The sequence below is a fragment of the Topomyia yanbarensis genome, chromosome 1 (genome assembly GCF_030247195.1).
Source record: "Topomyia yanbarensis strain Yona2022 chromosome 1, ASM3024719v1, whole genome shotgun sequence".
Classification (NCBI taxonomy): Eukaryota; Metazoa; Arthropoda; class Insecta; order Diptera; family Culicidae; genus Topomyia; species Topomyia yanbarensis.
The window spans coordinates 210,913,046-210,929,172 of NC_080670.1; the positions used below are offsets into that span (position 1 = coordinate 210,913,046).

General features: G+C 41.5%; 3 protein-coding genes across 3 annotated transcripts in view; 1 reads left to right on the forward strand and 2 right to left on the reverse strand.

Annotated features, from left to right (window-relative positions):
- Nucleotides 1-577, forward strand: part of LOC131676214 (uncharacterized) — a 6,332-nt gene extending 5,755 nt beyond the window's left edge. The window contains exon 2 of the mRNA XM_058955335.1: nt 498-577. Within this exon, the coding sequence (XP_058811318.1) occupies nt 498-577 (80 nt within the window). The remainder of the gene's footprint in view (nt 1-497) is intronic.
- Nucleotides 578-745: 168 nt separating this feature from the next.
- Nucleotides 746-2,795, reverse strand: LOC131676215 (uncharacterized). The gene has a single exon (XM_058955336.1). The coding sequence runs from the start codon at nt 2,603-2,605 to the stop codon at nt 746-748; it is 1,860 nt and encodes a 619-aa protein (XP_058811319.1). The 5' UTR covers nt 2,606-2,795.
- Nucleotides 2,796-2,798: 3 nt separating this feature from the next.
- Nucleotides 2,799-4,574, reverse strand: LOC131676216 (ionotropic receptor 21a-like). Its single transcript, XM_058955337.1, has 2 exons — nt 3,145-4,574; nt 2,799-3,087 (listed from the first exon to the last, which is right to left on the reverse strand). The coding sequence occupies exons 1-2, from the start codon at nt 4,572-4,574 to the stop codon at nt 2,799-2,801; spliced, it is 1,719 nt and encodes a 572-aa protein (XP_058811320.1).
- Between the last annotated feature and the right edge of the window lie 11,553 nt (nt 4,575-16,127).

The following is a 16,127-nucleotide window of genomic DNA, read 5'->3' on the forward strand; positions in this document are numbered from 1 at the left end:
ATTTGATGTTATCTCGAAAAATGTTTTTTTAACGAAAATTGACTTTTTTTGACGATTTTTGTTCAAAGGGGGGAGTAAAGGAAAATTTAAAAATCGACTTTGTATTTTTGATGCCAAATGACTTTAAACTGCATGAAACGTCGAGATTTGATGTAAACTCAAAAAAAATTTTTTGACGAAAATCGACTTTTTTCGACTTTTTTTTGTTCAAAAGGGGGGAATTTCCAAATCGAACAGGTATTATTGATGCCAAATGACTTTAAAATACATACAGCATCAAAATTTGATGTTATCTCGAAAATTTTTTTTTAACGAAAATTGACTTTTTGACGATTTTTGTTCAAAGGGGGGAGTAAAGGAAAATTTCAAAATCGACTTTGTATTTTTGATTTTTCACGCCTAAGGACGATCGAATGCAGCGTGTGTAGTCGTACCTGGAAGAATTGAGTTTGCTCTATTGCATCCAAAAGACCAAAGAAAATGATTTTCCCCTGTAGTCGAACTCGGCAGTGGTGAAGAAGAAAAAGGAGGGCAAGCAGAATATTTGCATTGCAAGAAGACGTATAAGTGTACCTGAATTTCCCTTTAGTGATCTACGAGGACACCAACCGTGCATACACATCAAGTCATTAAGAAAAGATGGTTTCAAGGCTTTTATTTATTAGAACTATATTCAGATGGACCAAACATACAAATAATCCAATTTCATTAAAATTTAAAAGCAGCATTCAACCCCTCTACAAGCCTACTGTTTAGCAAGAAACTCCAAAACGATTCGCAGCAGTCGCAGCTTCCGCGACCAACACTCGAGCAGAAACACAACGAAGCTTAGAACCCACAGAACAGCACACGCTTCGTAGCATCCCGTCAGCTGCCGAACATCCATCGGCACCGGTTGCTGTTCTTTGCTTTCCTTCCTAGGGAAGAAATCGTAGTTACCGTATCGCTGAACCCAGTAGCTCATCAGGCCGGCCATCTGGATCTGACCGATCACCCGATTGAATTCCGGCACCAGAAACGACCGCTTCGGATAGTATATCACAATCGGCAGGGTTGCTATGTTATCCCGGGTACTCCTTATGAATCCTTTGTCGATTCTGTGTTTGTTGTGGAAAGCGACGTGCTCGGAAGATACCATAACGACACCGTCGAGCAGCTGTTTCGTAGCAACGGCATCCATTGCGACGTTCAGGCTGTCGTTCCCCGGTTGGATGGTACGAACGCGGCCTAACACTCGGCTGTTTCCTTGAAAGAATCTCTCGGAAATCTTAAGCATGTGATAGTGTAAATCTGACTGTTCGATCTCTTCTAGAGTCTCTACCGCTTTGTGGGTTGCCTCGCCGCGAAGATACTTGAACAGTAACCCTTGGTAAAGCGATCGGATTACGAAGCAGTGCATTATCCAAAGAAACAGAAGAGTTCTAGCGAAATTCCGCTTCGGAGCTCGTTCAACGGATCCGGTAAAGAAAACGCCAATCGTGTTGAAGAAAGCGCTTCGGTTATTTTCTCCGTAGATGAATTCTCGAATCGTGATAGATGTAAACTGAAGAACTAGGACTGTGAGGCCAGCCAAGCCAATTGTGACGGCTACCGCGATCCAGACATTACAGTTGAACGGACGAAATAACTTCTCGACGGCTGTATACGGCCGACCATCGGGAACGACGAAAAGCACCCTTGATGCGTAGTGTGGCCGTCCAGGTGCAAGAATCTCGTTCCGATCAGCTATCAATCCAAGACAACCTATTCCGAAGTGTACCATTTCATCCTGTAGAATCTTCATCAAGCCGGTACTGCCGTTGCGTCGAGCGATGCCCCACTGGGCACCATCCGGGGGTAGCATGATCTGCAAACTGAAGTGGAACTTCCGAGCGATGGTATTAATGAGGTCCCCTTCGAAACCGTCTACAGCGGGTTGTCCGTTGTCCGGCGGCTGTGCGATGTGTATGAAGGGAGGTGACTCGAAGGTGCCCATTTTGAGGGGGCAGTTATGAAAATCGTTGAACATGGCTTGGAATAGCTGTGACGATTCGGAAATGTTGATTCGGTTGATGTTAGGTGTTCCACACTTGTTTCTGTCGTATGGTGAATAATTGTACAGTCGCGGTTGGTCTTCGTTTGTAACGACGATTACAACCCTGGTGATTTGAAGGTTCCAAAATGTCTCAAATGCAGATTTGATTTCAGCTTCGGCGATGTGCTGAAACACAACGATGTAGTATCCGAAGGGATTGAACAATTCCGAACTGTACAGGATTTCATTGTCCTGTAAATCGGCATATTTTTCGATGAAAGATAACACGTAGTGCCAGGATTGGTGTCCAATAATGAACGAATCGAACTGAATCGCCCTAGAGAACTGCAGCTGACCGATAACATGGTCCACTATCCTAGCGCGTGGTTCACTCTGTATTAACAACGGCACTTGCCGTTGGACGTAGTATTTGTCAATAATTCTGGCCACCAATTCAGCTGAATCGTAGTCAACCGTTGCTAAACTGTACCCCGCAAATAAAAGAATTACCCATGGCATTGACGCCATGTTCCGTAAGAAAATAAATCCTGACAAGAAAACGACACAATTTATATACAACAAATGTGCCATCAATTACTACTGCATTCAATGCCTAATGACCCGCAATATCCTTCCGGCAATTTCCAATCGATCGGAAAGTAGTTCCAGAACAAAAACAAAACTGCTAATGGCGATGCACCCAACGAATACCTGGTATCCACCGGCTAAATGCCGATTGCTGAGCTTTGTCGGTCCAGCGGCAATTACTTTTTTCCGCGAGAAATCAATCTCCGTAGCGCCGCACCCAGAAATCGATCAATCCAGTACTCTGAATGTTACGAATCTGCTCGTCAAACACGGCCGTTAAACCCGACTTTTTCGGATAGTAGAACCCGACCGGGTAAACTGCAACACGTTCCTTCGCAACGTTCACGAACTCCCGCTTCGGGTAGATCTTGTTGTGGTAGGCCGCTTGATCAAGCGGAATCAGAACTGCACCGTCGATCGTACCTCGGCCGAGACGTTCAATAGTTTTACCGAGACTGTCCTTGCCGGGTGGGACTAGCGTAGTTCTGCGAAATAAACGGTTAAACTATTGACTTCTTGTTTTTTTAATAGAAATCCATTACCTCTCCAAAATATGCGGCATCGTGTTGAAGTAGCGTTCGCCGATCTCTAACATGTAGTAAGGAATTCCGGAGCGATGGATATCATCCATGGTTTCCAGTGGGGCATGACTCATCGATCGTTGTAGGTAGAGATAGAGGGATCCCTGATACAGCGTTCGAATCACGAAACAAAATATGACCCAGAGCAGAAGTAGGGTTCGGGCAAAGTTCCGTCCAGGAGTCCGTCCGATCCCTCCACCGAAGAAAATCTGCAGTAAATTTAAATAGGCCGCTGTCTGTTCGCTGCCGTAGACAAAATTTCTCACCCGAAGAGAGGTGAATTGTAAACCAAAAATGACAACTGTTCCGATGGCTAGATAGACTACAGTTAAATACCAGACCGTAGGACTAAACGGACAAAACAGCTTCTCGAAAGCAGTGAACGGACGTCCAGCGGAAACTGCAAACAATACCAAACTAGTGTAGTGAGCTATTCCGGGTTTCAAATAGACGTGTCGATCATAGGTGAATGCTAAACAACCAACCCCGAAGTCAACCAGTTCCTCTTGGATCAGCTTCATCAGACCAGTACTGTTCCCCTTTTCCCGTGCGAAACCCCACTGGGAACCATTCGGAGCGATTTGATAGTGAACCGTAAAGTTTAATCTCTGCTTCAGTAAATCGATCAAATCTCCCTCGAAACCGCTTACGACTAACTCTGAAGCGTTGCCTCGCTTGGGAATGATCGTATAAGGTTTCGCCTCAAACGTCCCACCCTTCAACGGACAACCGTGAAAACTTCTCAACCGGTTCGGGTACAAATCTATGTCATCCATGTCTATGGTTCCAGTAAAGTTTAACCATAGGAGAGGTTTAACCGTTTCACAATGAAACTCTCTGTACGGAAAGAACGTGTATACCAGTATGCTACCATCACTAGCAACCACTAAAACATTCACGTTGAAAATATCCAATATCCACAGATCTTCAAACATCCACCGAAGCAATTCGTTCAAATCTTCGTAAATTTCACCGGTTATGACGATCAGATAGAATCCGGACGAGTCGTACGTTTTATAGTCCATCGTTTCATAGATCTTACGAAAACTGCTGTATCCATCCACGACGAGTAGATTGTAGAATCGAGCTCGAACAACATCCGCACGAGGGTGGAAAAAACGTACTACCAATTCAGCGTTCGTCCAGCGAATTACATCATTAAGTAGATCTTGCTGCTGCTGCTGCCGGGAACTCGCCGAACCGTTGGATGCCCAGTTTATAAGCAGAGCCTCGTGCGAGTGGTTGAAGTGACGTTTCAGAACTGCGGAAATCGCTAGCGGAAAGAAGCGTTCGGCGAACGATAGCGAACGCTGGTGGTGGTGGTCGAATGAGAGTTCGACTTTCCGTAACAGCAACGGTAAAGTGAGAAGCAGCAGTACTACATGCCGCATTGTTTCGAGTTGAATGATAGTTTATCGATTGATGGAGCCGGGTTTTGTGTGATGGTAGGTCAATCGCTGCAGTTGCCTCCGGTTAGAATAATTGGTCTTTATTGTATGTCAAAGTCTATTTTCTGCGTTTCAAATTGTTTTAGAACAATACCGTTCATTAAATGCAGGCGATGATTATATCAGAATCGATGATGAGTTTTTATTTGAATCGGTATGGAATTAAAACAATGGGAGTTATAATTCGACGTCACAAACCCAATTCTTATTTTTAATGTACCCAATGCGACACTCAATTAGAAAGCTACTGTTACGATCTTGTTGACCGTTGAGAAAAGTTCTTGAGTTGTGCTCTCGAATTTAATTTTGACCATCTCTGACTTCAATAGGCTTCTCTGAGTAATTCTGAGCAACTCATATTGCCCAACTGAAAATGTTTGCTCCCACCTTTCTTTCTCTATACAGTTTGATTCTCATCGCAGTGTGCATTGACACGGGAAGCTTCACGAACTGTTTGTTTATATTTATTGCAGAATTGACAATTTCAAATGTAGGCGGCTAAATAAGTGCTATTTGCGGTGTATGGAACACGATTGTGGTTTGACCAGAAAAACATTCATGTCACCGAAGGCCGTAGATCGGTGGTAAATATGTTTAACTCAACGACGCTATGAATTTTCATACCGGCAACTCCTATTATTGCTTCCTCTCCGAACGATTTCTACCATCTTCCCCCGTTTCACAGCCTCTATACGAACTTTTCAGCTTATTTATGACTGTGGCCGCATTTGCGATGATGGCGTCACTGACATACGAACAAACATGCGGGGGATAGACCACTAGTGAAAAATTGTTTCCAAGCCTGAAGGGTAACCCACTACCAAATGAGTGCTTGGGACCATGTATAAAAGGTGGATCTAGTGTTCCGCGACAATTCGCAGATCATTTTGTAGTCTGAAATCACTCCAGCGGGCGAAGAACTTTTCATCGCTGTCAGCTTTAACTCTTCTACAAGGAGTCTTTAATAACGAAAGCGGCCTTAGACAAACACTGTCCATCGGGATCCATTCGTCATTTAGCACGAATTTGCTCTTGCCATATTCACTTGAACTCTACGAGTATTTCTCGTTCCGCAGTATCCACTTTACTATGCTTTGCTGGAACCAATTTTCAGGCGAACTGAGTGTAGTCGTGTTAATTTCTTCAGTTGTCAGACTGTCTGATATGAGATATGAGTAGGATGATAAAAATTATTTTCAAAGCCTTTACTTCTACCCATTTCAATTTCCCATTTTTTTATTATAGAGCTTTTAACCTTAGGATCATCCGCCTCTTTTCGGTATAGAGAAACCTCGTTTGGAAAAATCTAACCCTATGTGCGGGGGTTGGGAATCAATCCCAGGTGAGCTGCGTACAAGGCAATCGATTTACCAACTACGCTATGTACGTCCCCTTCAATTTATCATTTTGTAAAACGCGATCAACTCTGAAGATTTCTGAGTAACTTGTTACAAAGACGCTAAATCCATCTGAATAAAGATTCACAATCTGTATCTTTTGTTTACCATTTATCAGTCAATGTCATTGGAATCGAGCACGAGACCTACTAAAAGCACGCAATCCGAAGCAAATCTCTTCGAATCCTTCTCGAACGAATGCCATTAACAGGTCTCGCGCTCGATTGGAATGACACTGACAGAAAAATAGTAAACAAACGATAGACATGGCGAGTCTTTACCCAGAAGAATTCGGCGTCTTTTCGGTGTTAGACAAGAATACTACGGGAAACGGCAACACTGTTCCCGACCAGGAGAACATAACTGACCAATAACCCGAGCATTCCATTTCCTGGTATTTGAGTACTTAAATTTTATCTTTAAAATATTAAGTAATTTCAATTGCGTCTCTTTATTATTCTAGTCGGAGTTAAATGTTAGTTTTTTTTATTCTAAATGGAAACATTAAAAAACTAGGTACAGTTCGTACAGTACAAGCCGAATATGATGGATTATCATTCAATGACTTTCGATTTTTTGTAACACTAGATTTAGTAAAGAATGGGGACATAAAAGTACAGGACACGACCACGGTGACAATAAAAATGTAGCATTTTTCAAGAGCTTGAATTAGCATAAATCTCCAACAAAGCCACGCATCTCAGTACGCGCATATAATAATAAATTCGCACATCGTATATTCGAAATATGAAGCTTGTGCGTTATCCCGATTAGCAAACTCACAAGCAGTCCACACACGTCGCATTCTGCAGGGTTGAACTCAATCCAAGCCCACCCTACCAACCTACCCTTCCCACACCTACATTGCCAGTCATTGTGTGCACATGATTCGAACCTATCGCATTTCTATTTTTGTGTATGCAGAGTTTCAACTCGCGCAGCGCACGATAAACTTTTCACATAGCAAGGAAACGGGGTGCAAGTTGTGCATGGTTTAACTGTGTGCGGGTTGTAGAACTGCCATAGCTTCTGCCGCTTATTATACTGCTCGGACGATATAGTCACGATGTTGCTCATTTGGAATGCAAGCATCGACTGACTCAAACGGATACGCAGCACCTCTCTTTGTAGTCTCGTGGTATTTGATTCGGTCGCTAGGGGCTCCCTATCGACTAAACTATATACTTCCCATGATCGCATATCAGTCCCAATAAAAATAGGAAATCCCATAGAAAACGGGACAAATATGCGATCATGGGCAGTATAGCAATAGTTAACTCAGAATTCCATCCATGAATAACAAAGATATTAGCGTTCAAAATAGTGACGCAAAAACGTTACATCGTTTGATTTCACATTTTAGAATGACCCAGCCCCAGATAGTGTAGTCAAAAAATATAATAAGAATAAATAATAAATTGATAATATTGCTTCAGGGAAAGTACATTAGGCGTTAGGCGAAAGTTAGGCGACAGTCTATGTCCAACTAACGAATTTAATTCGCTAGTTGGACCGACTGACAAATGTCAAAAACTCACCAAAGAAGACATTAGTAAAAGATTGTTAGATAGATTGTCAAAGTCAATTTGACATGAGATTTTGACGTTGACAGATGCTTTCTAGTTGGACAGTGTTCCAGCTAGCGGAGGTCCAACTAAAAAGCGGTCCAGTTGAAAAGTGTCCAACCAGCGAATCACGACTGTATTAATCTGAGTTGAAACAGGGATTGAGATAATTTGCTTTTTGCATAGCTGGCCCGGGAAGAGCGAACCGAAACTTTCACCGTTTAAGCATTAATCACAATCTCCCTGCTCAACTGATGGATGTTTTTGTCATTCGAAAGAAATACTGAAATGTATCCTTTGCAATGTACGGTTTGTTTAAAATTGCTTTCAAGGCCAAACATCAACATTGCTCGAATCTAGAAATATGAGCGGCATAAAAAATTAAATTTTACTCTACTACCGTCCATTTTGGCCAGACTTAGAGATCTGTCACTTATTTTAGCTAGCGAATCTAATTCTTTAGGTTGACAGAGTTGCTGGTAAAACCCAACGAATCACGGATGTAAATAGTTTAAGTCAAGGTGCATGTTGTTACAGAGGTTCAAATAGCTCAAAAACCTGGCATATAGAGTGTATTGGCACTGTACATCCCATACGACTCACTTTCGTGCTCAACCCCTAAAACACTGCTTCCCAGTTAAACTCATTCCGGAACCGGTTCGGATTTCTGAATGGAGTCATTATGGATTCCAAATCAAATGCAACAACCGATTCCGACTCAGAATCGGTTGTTGCATTTGATTTGGAATCCATAATGACTCCATTCAGGATTCCGAATCAAATTCCGAATGGTTTGACCGGGTTACTCTTTGTTTGTCCTTCTTCCCCACCGAACTTAATCAAGGTATTACTTCTTGGGGGGAGGGGGGGGGGGTTCATTGTGCTTTCTTCGCATCTCTTTCTTTTGCTCACGAGTTTTCCGCAGCTATCTCGGAGCCTCACTTGATCCATCCTTAGAAAAATGTAGCTCTCGACTCTCTTCTCTTGCTTTTCGTCTCCATCTGTTACGTACCCGTTTAGCTGCTGATTTCTGAACCGTTCAGCTCCTGTTTTCGTGAGTCATTCAACTCTTATCACGATCTACTAGGATAGTCCCCGGTGATGAACTCACCCTACTCCGACTGAGAGTTCCTCGATGGAGGAATTTCTCCCGACAGCGATTGCTGTTTTCTTGAGTTTTTTAGCTCACCAGCTTTATCGAGATCTACTCAGATACTACCCGGCGGTAAAACTACACCCTACTCCGACTGAGAGTTCCCCGGTGGCGGAATTTCTCTCGATACCGAATTTTTTAACCAATTAGCTTCCAGCCAATTAGAATCTACCCTACTGTGAATTCCTCAGCGGTGAATTTATCCCAACATCGCTGCTTGTTTTCGTGAGCTATTTAGCTCCCCGTTTCGTCCCCATCAACTTGAACTAGTTTCCAGCAGTAGATCTAGCCTACTGACGAGCTACCCGGTAGGGTGTCGAGGTCGGTCCGGTGATTCCGGTGAAACCTGGCGCTCGGTTCGCTGACACCCGAATGACCCGAACCCGGTGCTGCGTTATTGGAAAAGTATTTCAACAACACTGGTTTCCTAAAGAAGAAAAAGACGTCCCGATTTTTACAGGATCTCTATATTTTTGACTATGATGGGGCTGATAAATGCAGCCAAATTTTCTATTTTCGTTAATAATCTCCTATATGCATTGATTATTGACTGTGTCTAGCTTAATTATGACATAATTTACGTAAATAATTCGATGGACATTATTATTTTCCAGCTGAAATCTCGTTTTTTGAAAAGGGCCAATAAGCATACTGTCAAAGTTCACTTTGAGAGAAAATTCTGGACACACCATTAATCGCCGATTATAAATCACAACAGCAAACGAAAGAGAAAACTTTTCTCTTTCATAAAATATTATCATCCATTCTCGGCGAGCTACGGTTTGTCCGGAATTTTCTCTCAAAGTGAATTTTGACAGGATGCTTATTGGCCGTTTACAAAAAACACGTGAGAAATATTGCAAATTTTGCAACTTTCGGAAAAACCGTTTGTTTATTTCACTGATTTCTTCAACGTCACAGAAAACTGACATTCACGGAATAGCAAGCCTTGTTTTATGTGAGTCGTTCCCAAACCGTTTATTTTTTCAACGGAAGTAGGCCCGCCATCAGTTCGTGACATTTAATGAACTTACCAGCGATTTTTGGCGGTTTCAGGTTTTTCCAAAATTTTGTTCGAATTGACGTCATAAGGTGACGTAAATGAGCATCTGTGACCCGCTACTTTTTAAGAAGAGGTGCCTTAAATGAACCACCAATAAAAGCAGATCTGTGGGTTGTTCAATCTTGTCGCTTATTAAAATCGTATATTCGATAACCAATCTGACGATAGCCGAACGTATCGTGCACCGAAATCCAACAAAACCGGTCCACAGCGTTAACAACGTACATGGACTGTCAGAGCACAGAAAAATCGACAGAGCACTCCGTTTCCTGCAGAATTTTTAAATTGAAGCGTTACACAAAAATAAGCCGGCAGCACTTATGTCAATCAATTTTGATATTAGGCAATCCATTAGACGTTTGTTTGACAATCCAGCGGTGGGTTCTGCCAACAAGTCTACTCCTGCGAACAGAAAAACTCGTCCGACAAACATCTTCCGTTAATCCGATTCGTTTGATGTTGGATCGAATGTTGGACGTCGCACCCCTCGGAGTAACGTCAGAAGAAGTAAAAAAGAAATAATCAGCTGATCAGAAACGTCTCATGGATTGCCTAATTCATTATTATTGTTTCCCTTTTTTAACCATTTCACCGACATTCATCATATTCACATACGCTATTGTTGTTTTTTGCTCGAAAGTTAGATTTGGCCTCACTCTTTGGGATAGTTGTTTATAATCTGTGGTTTTCTCTTTTCTTTACAGGAAAACAGAACATTGTTTATGCCGATGATCTCTGCAGAAAACATTAGGACCCATGATGCGTACGTGACTTCAGCAGACGATCAAAGGTCTGGATATGTGTCTCTGTTTGTCGGTCTCCGTTTAGTCAGAGTTTAGCTGAGGAGAACGTTTAGAATCGTAGTGACGCAATCGTTGATAAATTGAAAGCATTATGATAGCAAAATTATAAACAAAAAAACCCGATCAGATCGTACCGGCATTCAAAATGCAAATTTGGATTCAGAATGAATATTTGGGCATGATGATTTGAGTCATCCCTCTCCCACGTTTCGCCGAAATTGTAAACAAATCACCCACTTGACGGATAAGAAAACACTAACAAAGGAGCGAGCGCACTTCACAGCGGAAGTATGCAAGAGTGTATTAAAATGCATGCAGGATCAACAACTCGGCATCGCAGTTGGCGTGGCTTCAAACAGCAGGTAAATAACAGTGTTTCAAATGACGCGCACGGCTTGACCGATTCGGTTCTAATCGTAACCGTGTAAGTACTTATCTACCATTTATTTAACTATTGCTGTTTTGCTCATTGTTTGCCTGTATCGGTTCCAGTCGGTTAGTTTCTAGATGAGTTGATGTAATCTGTGGTTAGTTACAAGACAAAGGCACAAACTGAATAAGTTGAGAAGAAAATTGATCTTTTTTCGATTATTTTAGGACTAATTGTCCTATCGTACATTTACTAAAATATGTCTCGTATATTCAAAATTACCCCCTTTTTACGGGAAGCAGAAAGCGCCACGCTCGAAATTACCGTCAATGAAGCTAATGGAAATATAATGTCATTATGCCATCTTAGCAGGCTCTGATTATGTTGTCAGAATTGTCTCATCTACCGAACTGCTACGCAGTATATGCAAGAGTAGGCGACCGTTCTGCACTAGCATAAATTTAAACAACATCGTAATCTCCTATTGACTAATCTACGTGGAGTTGTGTTAGTACGAGATTGAGGTTAAATCGGGTAGTTTTTTTGCCAAATGAGGTTAAATCAGATGGCGAATTGAAAACATAGCGTTATATGTATGTTGTCTATACACATTGCAACTGTGTTGGTGTCCTAGACGTCAAATAAGTCAATTACGAATGCATTGCAAGAAGTGTATGTTTTTTTTTCTTTCGTTCCCTCTTTAGGCGAGCAAAAACCACGCAGATTTTGCTTTGAACAGCATACGTGCCCACTTTGGAAGCTTCTGCACGCGCGCTCAAATATTCTTATCGCGTGGGATTTGTGTGCCGGCGGCGACCGTTGGTTGCTTCTAACTTTTTTTGGCGATTTTTTTTCTTCATTTAAATTATTCGCCCGATGATAAAAAAAAACCTAAATAGAAGGCGTTGCTGAATTTTAAGTTACCGTTTGAGGATTGTCAGTAGTCATGATTCGTATCAAGATTCCATACATTTTTCAGATGATTGTATACGGAAACGGTTTGCTGATTTCTGACCAGTCAACCAATTACATAAAGTTTGCAGAGTCGAAATTGTTTGAAAATAAATTCGCCACGTATATTCCAATACTTCAGTCGTATAAATTCAAGTTCTGCAGAAAAATTCTTTATCATTTTCAAAGCTTTCCCGAAGAAGCCAGATTTCTCTCACTTTAGGAGAAAAGACTTTGCCATGTTGAATTTGTAATGCGGACATGAACCATTTCTCCAAAAACACCCCGTGAATACAATCCAATGTTTGGTCTTCAATGTTTCACGTTTCTAGCGTTTCCGACCACTGAGCTTGTCTCCAAAACACCTGCGGATCGACTGTGGGTACTTCATGAACGCGAAAAAAACATCTTCAAACACCCACTGATCGGTCAGGAGTTGACCGTTCAAAAATTCTATTTTTAGTTCTAGCTCGCATATAATTAAAGAAAATCACAAGTTCTACCCCTCCTATCTGCGTAATTGACCCGGTGAATGGCAACCTTCGTGAGAATTTGGAGAGCCCAAAAACAAACCTTCGTCATGACCACACGTGCGCCGTGTTCCGTCATCGAATCGGGTCGGATGAATTGTTTCAAGTTTCAAGGGGCTGTGGGCTCTTCGGGTTATTTTTTCCAGCGAACCTGAATTTTAAATTGGTTTTGGACCTCACCGCGCTACTTTCAAGCAAGGCGAATATCTGAACAATAAATAAAATAAAAAGAATCTACAACGTGGGAAGCAATCGACGATTGGACACGCCCATTTTTCCGAATTCCGTAAACTAGCGTTTTGATTCAAATTCCTCGACACTCTTATTGAATTGCCGTCTATTTTTAACTATCAGGTGGTTAATTTACCTAAGTACATGTAGGGATGCGCTCAGAAACACAAATAGTATTTTCGTATTTGGATCCATGCTCAATTCTGCGCTAGCTAAGTCCTGTCATTAAGTTTGTGTCGGATTCTGATGAGACGAAGTCGACACGCCAATCCCATAACTAATTTAATTTATCTATGTACATAATTATTTTCTGTAATTTTTCTTCGAACGTAACGTACTGCAAAATTAGTTTTTTAGTTGCATTCTGTTGTCATGATTCGAATTGCGGACCCAAATTTTTGTGCAATAAATCATAAATCGTTCTGTTTTCCTTAAAATATTTAGAAGATTTTAAAACCATTCATCAATCCTTCCGACTGTTTGAGCAAAATTTATTTTCTAGCGAAATTGTAATCACAAGGGAAAACTACAAGGGGCAGCCCTATGGGGTTGCACGAACTGTAGACGTAGAACCGAATCTAAAATATTTATTTTCTTAGTACATTTAGAGTGATAATAAATCAACGGATATTCATTCTTTAATAGGCTTTGTAGTATGTACCTATTAGCAGAATCAAAATAGGAGAGGCTGAGTGGAAATGAATCACGTGAAGTGGAAATGAATCAATGAATTGATCGAACGTACATAAGAAACTTTCGTTGTGCTTTCCATCGATCCGCGTAAATTTGTTCTTAAGAAAGTTTTCGTCTTTGCGCAACGAAAGCACAGATTGCTATCATGCAGGTTACGCATGCAATCGCTAACAAACAGTGATACCACATTGAAATCTGTGTTTCGTTCAAAAATATCTTTTTACCATCTGTGATAACTGAAACAGGAAAAAAATCTGTAAAAATTTGTGGTAAATTTCTGAAAAATATGGGAAAAATCACAATATTTCCAAACATCTGTGAAATTTTTCATCAAAATGCCAAAAAACTGCCATCTGTGCAAAAGAATCTGTGATTGTGAAAAAAAATCTGTGAATATGGTAATCCTGCTAACAAATTAGATATACCTACCTACACATTCGCCTCAAACATTGAACCCAAGCGCACAAAGCAAAATGAGTTAACGCTGATAATGATGGGTAGAGCGGAAGAAACAAATAGTACCGTTTTTTCCAAACGGAGCTCGAATGTACAAGCGATTTTGTGTACGAATAATTGTGTTCAAGATTGTACATAAAAGTGTGCTGGAAACAAGCAAAACACAAAAGTAAGCATAGTGTTTGAACGGACAAGCTCAGTCGCGTATTGGACGGAACTGTGTAGCGTACCTCCACAGCCAACGGAATTCCAACTCAGCTACACTGTCTGTGGAAACACACAGTGCAGTGATCTGCTCCGCCTGCCGTTCAACAAGCAACTGAGCTTGTTCGGCAAAATCCGTTCTTTAAATAGTCGATGATGACGTCATGCATAGAACCGTAGCGCGCTAGGTACACAGATCTGCCGTGCCGGACTTGGGAAGCGCTATCTTCTGTGTGTAAATGCGCGATATTTTGACTAAGTTGTACATTATTTAAATTTTTAATGCCATGATATCAAGAATCTTTGGGTTTATCTATTGGAATCCATTCTTAGAAGTATTTCTTGGCGATATGTGCAAATAATTTAAATTTGTTTCGTGAGATGGCTGAATTATATACGTTTAAAATTGGACCACTTTTCGTTACATATCATTTTTGCAGAATTTGCAAAGTGCACCCCCATATCGAAAACAAAAACGTAGTCCTACGTCATAAAATGCTTGTCGTCTAAGCTACATTTTTCCAGCCTACTATTCGTTTAATCGATCACTTCCACTCAACAGGGTTGAGTTTAAGGGTGATATTGATATTCAGACGTTTCAAATGTGCACACTGATGTCGTTTTCACTTGACCCAGAAATTGAATCAGGTTGTAACCCTAACCGCTGTCCGTTGGAGTTAGCACCTGACTCAGTTTCGCCTCAAGCTTAAACGACATGACTTCTAGCCCTTTTTTATACTACCCGCCCTTCCTTGAGCCCAGAAGTAAATTAAAATATGATCACAGGGTATTTATTTTCAAAACATTGCAACTGGCTTTCAAGTCATTCGATGGAAATGACGATACTGCGGAACAAATGAAAATGAAAATGTTTCTCGAACTGACATTCTGATTCCTTGAAGGAAAAATTAGTCGTCGTTCCAAGTACGTTATATGGCAGAACACTAACAGAATACTTCCTTTGTTTTAGTAACTGGAAAACAAACCCGTTTAGTAATTAAAACTGCTATGTGCAATCCTGTGAATAATACGTCAAATATGCACTGTCATCCGAGCCAATAATAATCGCAGCATCATTGGCACACTATTAGCTGGTGCTTTCCAAGTTCAAAGTCAAACCGATAAACACACAATTTGAATGTTTCTCCAACCGGTAGGCGAACGGCATTTTTTTCCCACCACGTCTACTTCGATCGTTGACAAAACTATCATCCAGCGCCCGCGATAGAGCCGAGACGCAAGTCGTACACTGCTGTCTCATTAATACGAAACAACCCTAGCCGGGCCCTATCAAAGCCCTGTGAAAGTTCGACGCGGACAGTCAGACTGACGACTACCGTTGCATCATTTTAGCTCAATTAGCTATCAACACGAAACCATTATCACAACAAAGCCCCATGTCCGATGTATATCGGGAGGTGAAAACCCTCACCTCCTGGGGTTGGTATGCGTCGGAAAACGTGATTTATGGACGCGAAAAAAAGGAGTCAACCTTTTTTGCCTACTTCCCACCCTGCAAGGTCACTTATTTATTACTTGAACATTGCAAAACGTGACGAGCGAACGACTACGGCTTAGTCATAAGGACCCTGTCCCAAAATAGCAAGCGGGTCAAAAATAAAAGTAGGTACATCGCGCGTCGCGCAGTTGCACTTTCACAGTCATGAAAACGCCGAAAAATTACATAAGTTGTAACTGGTGTGACCTTTGGTAGCAGCAGCAGCAGCGGAAACCGGTTGACTTTTGTAATCAAAGTAGGCAATGAAGCGAACGGCGACGGTGACAGCAAAGGGTAGGCAGGCATGGGTTTGGTCGCGTGCTGAGCGAAGCCAAATTTTCGAATGTTTGCGACTGCTGGATGCTCAAGGTCAGCCTTTTACTTGCAGTTGTACGGCAGAGAAAGAGATAGGCTAGGGAGATGAAGCGAAATTAGTCAGCGACTTGAGGTGCGAGTGGGAATGGGTAATCAAGGACAGGCAACTCTGAATAAATATGTAGCATTAAAAAAATAAATGAAAACTGTAAAATTAATCCAACTCGTTTGTAAATTGACCATTAACGGCATAATTAGTTTAATGAA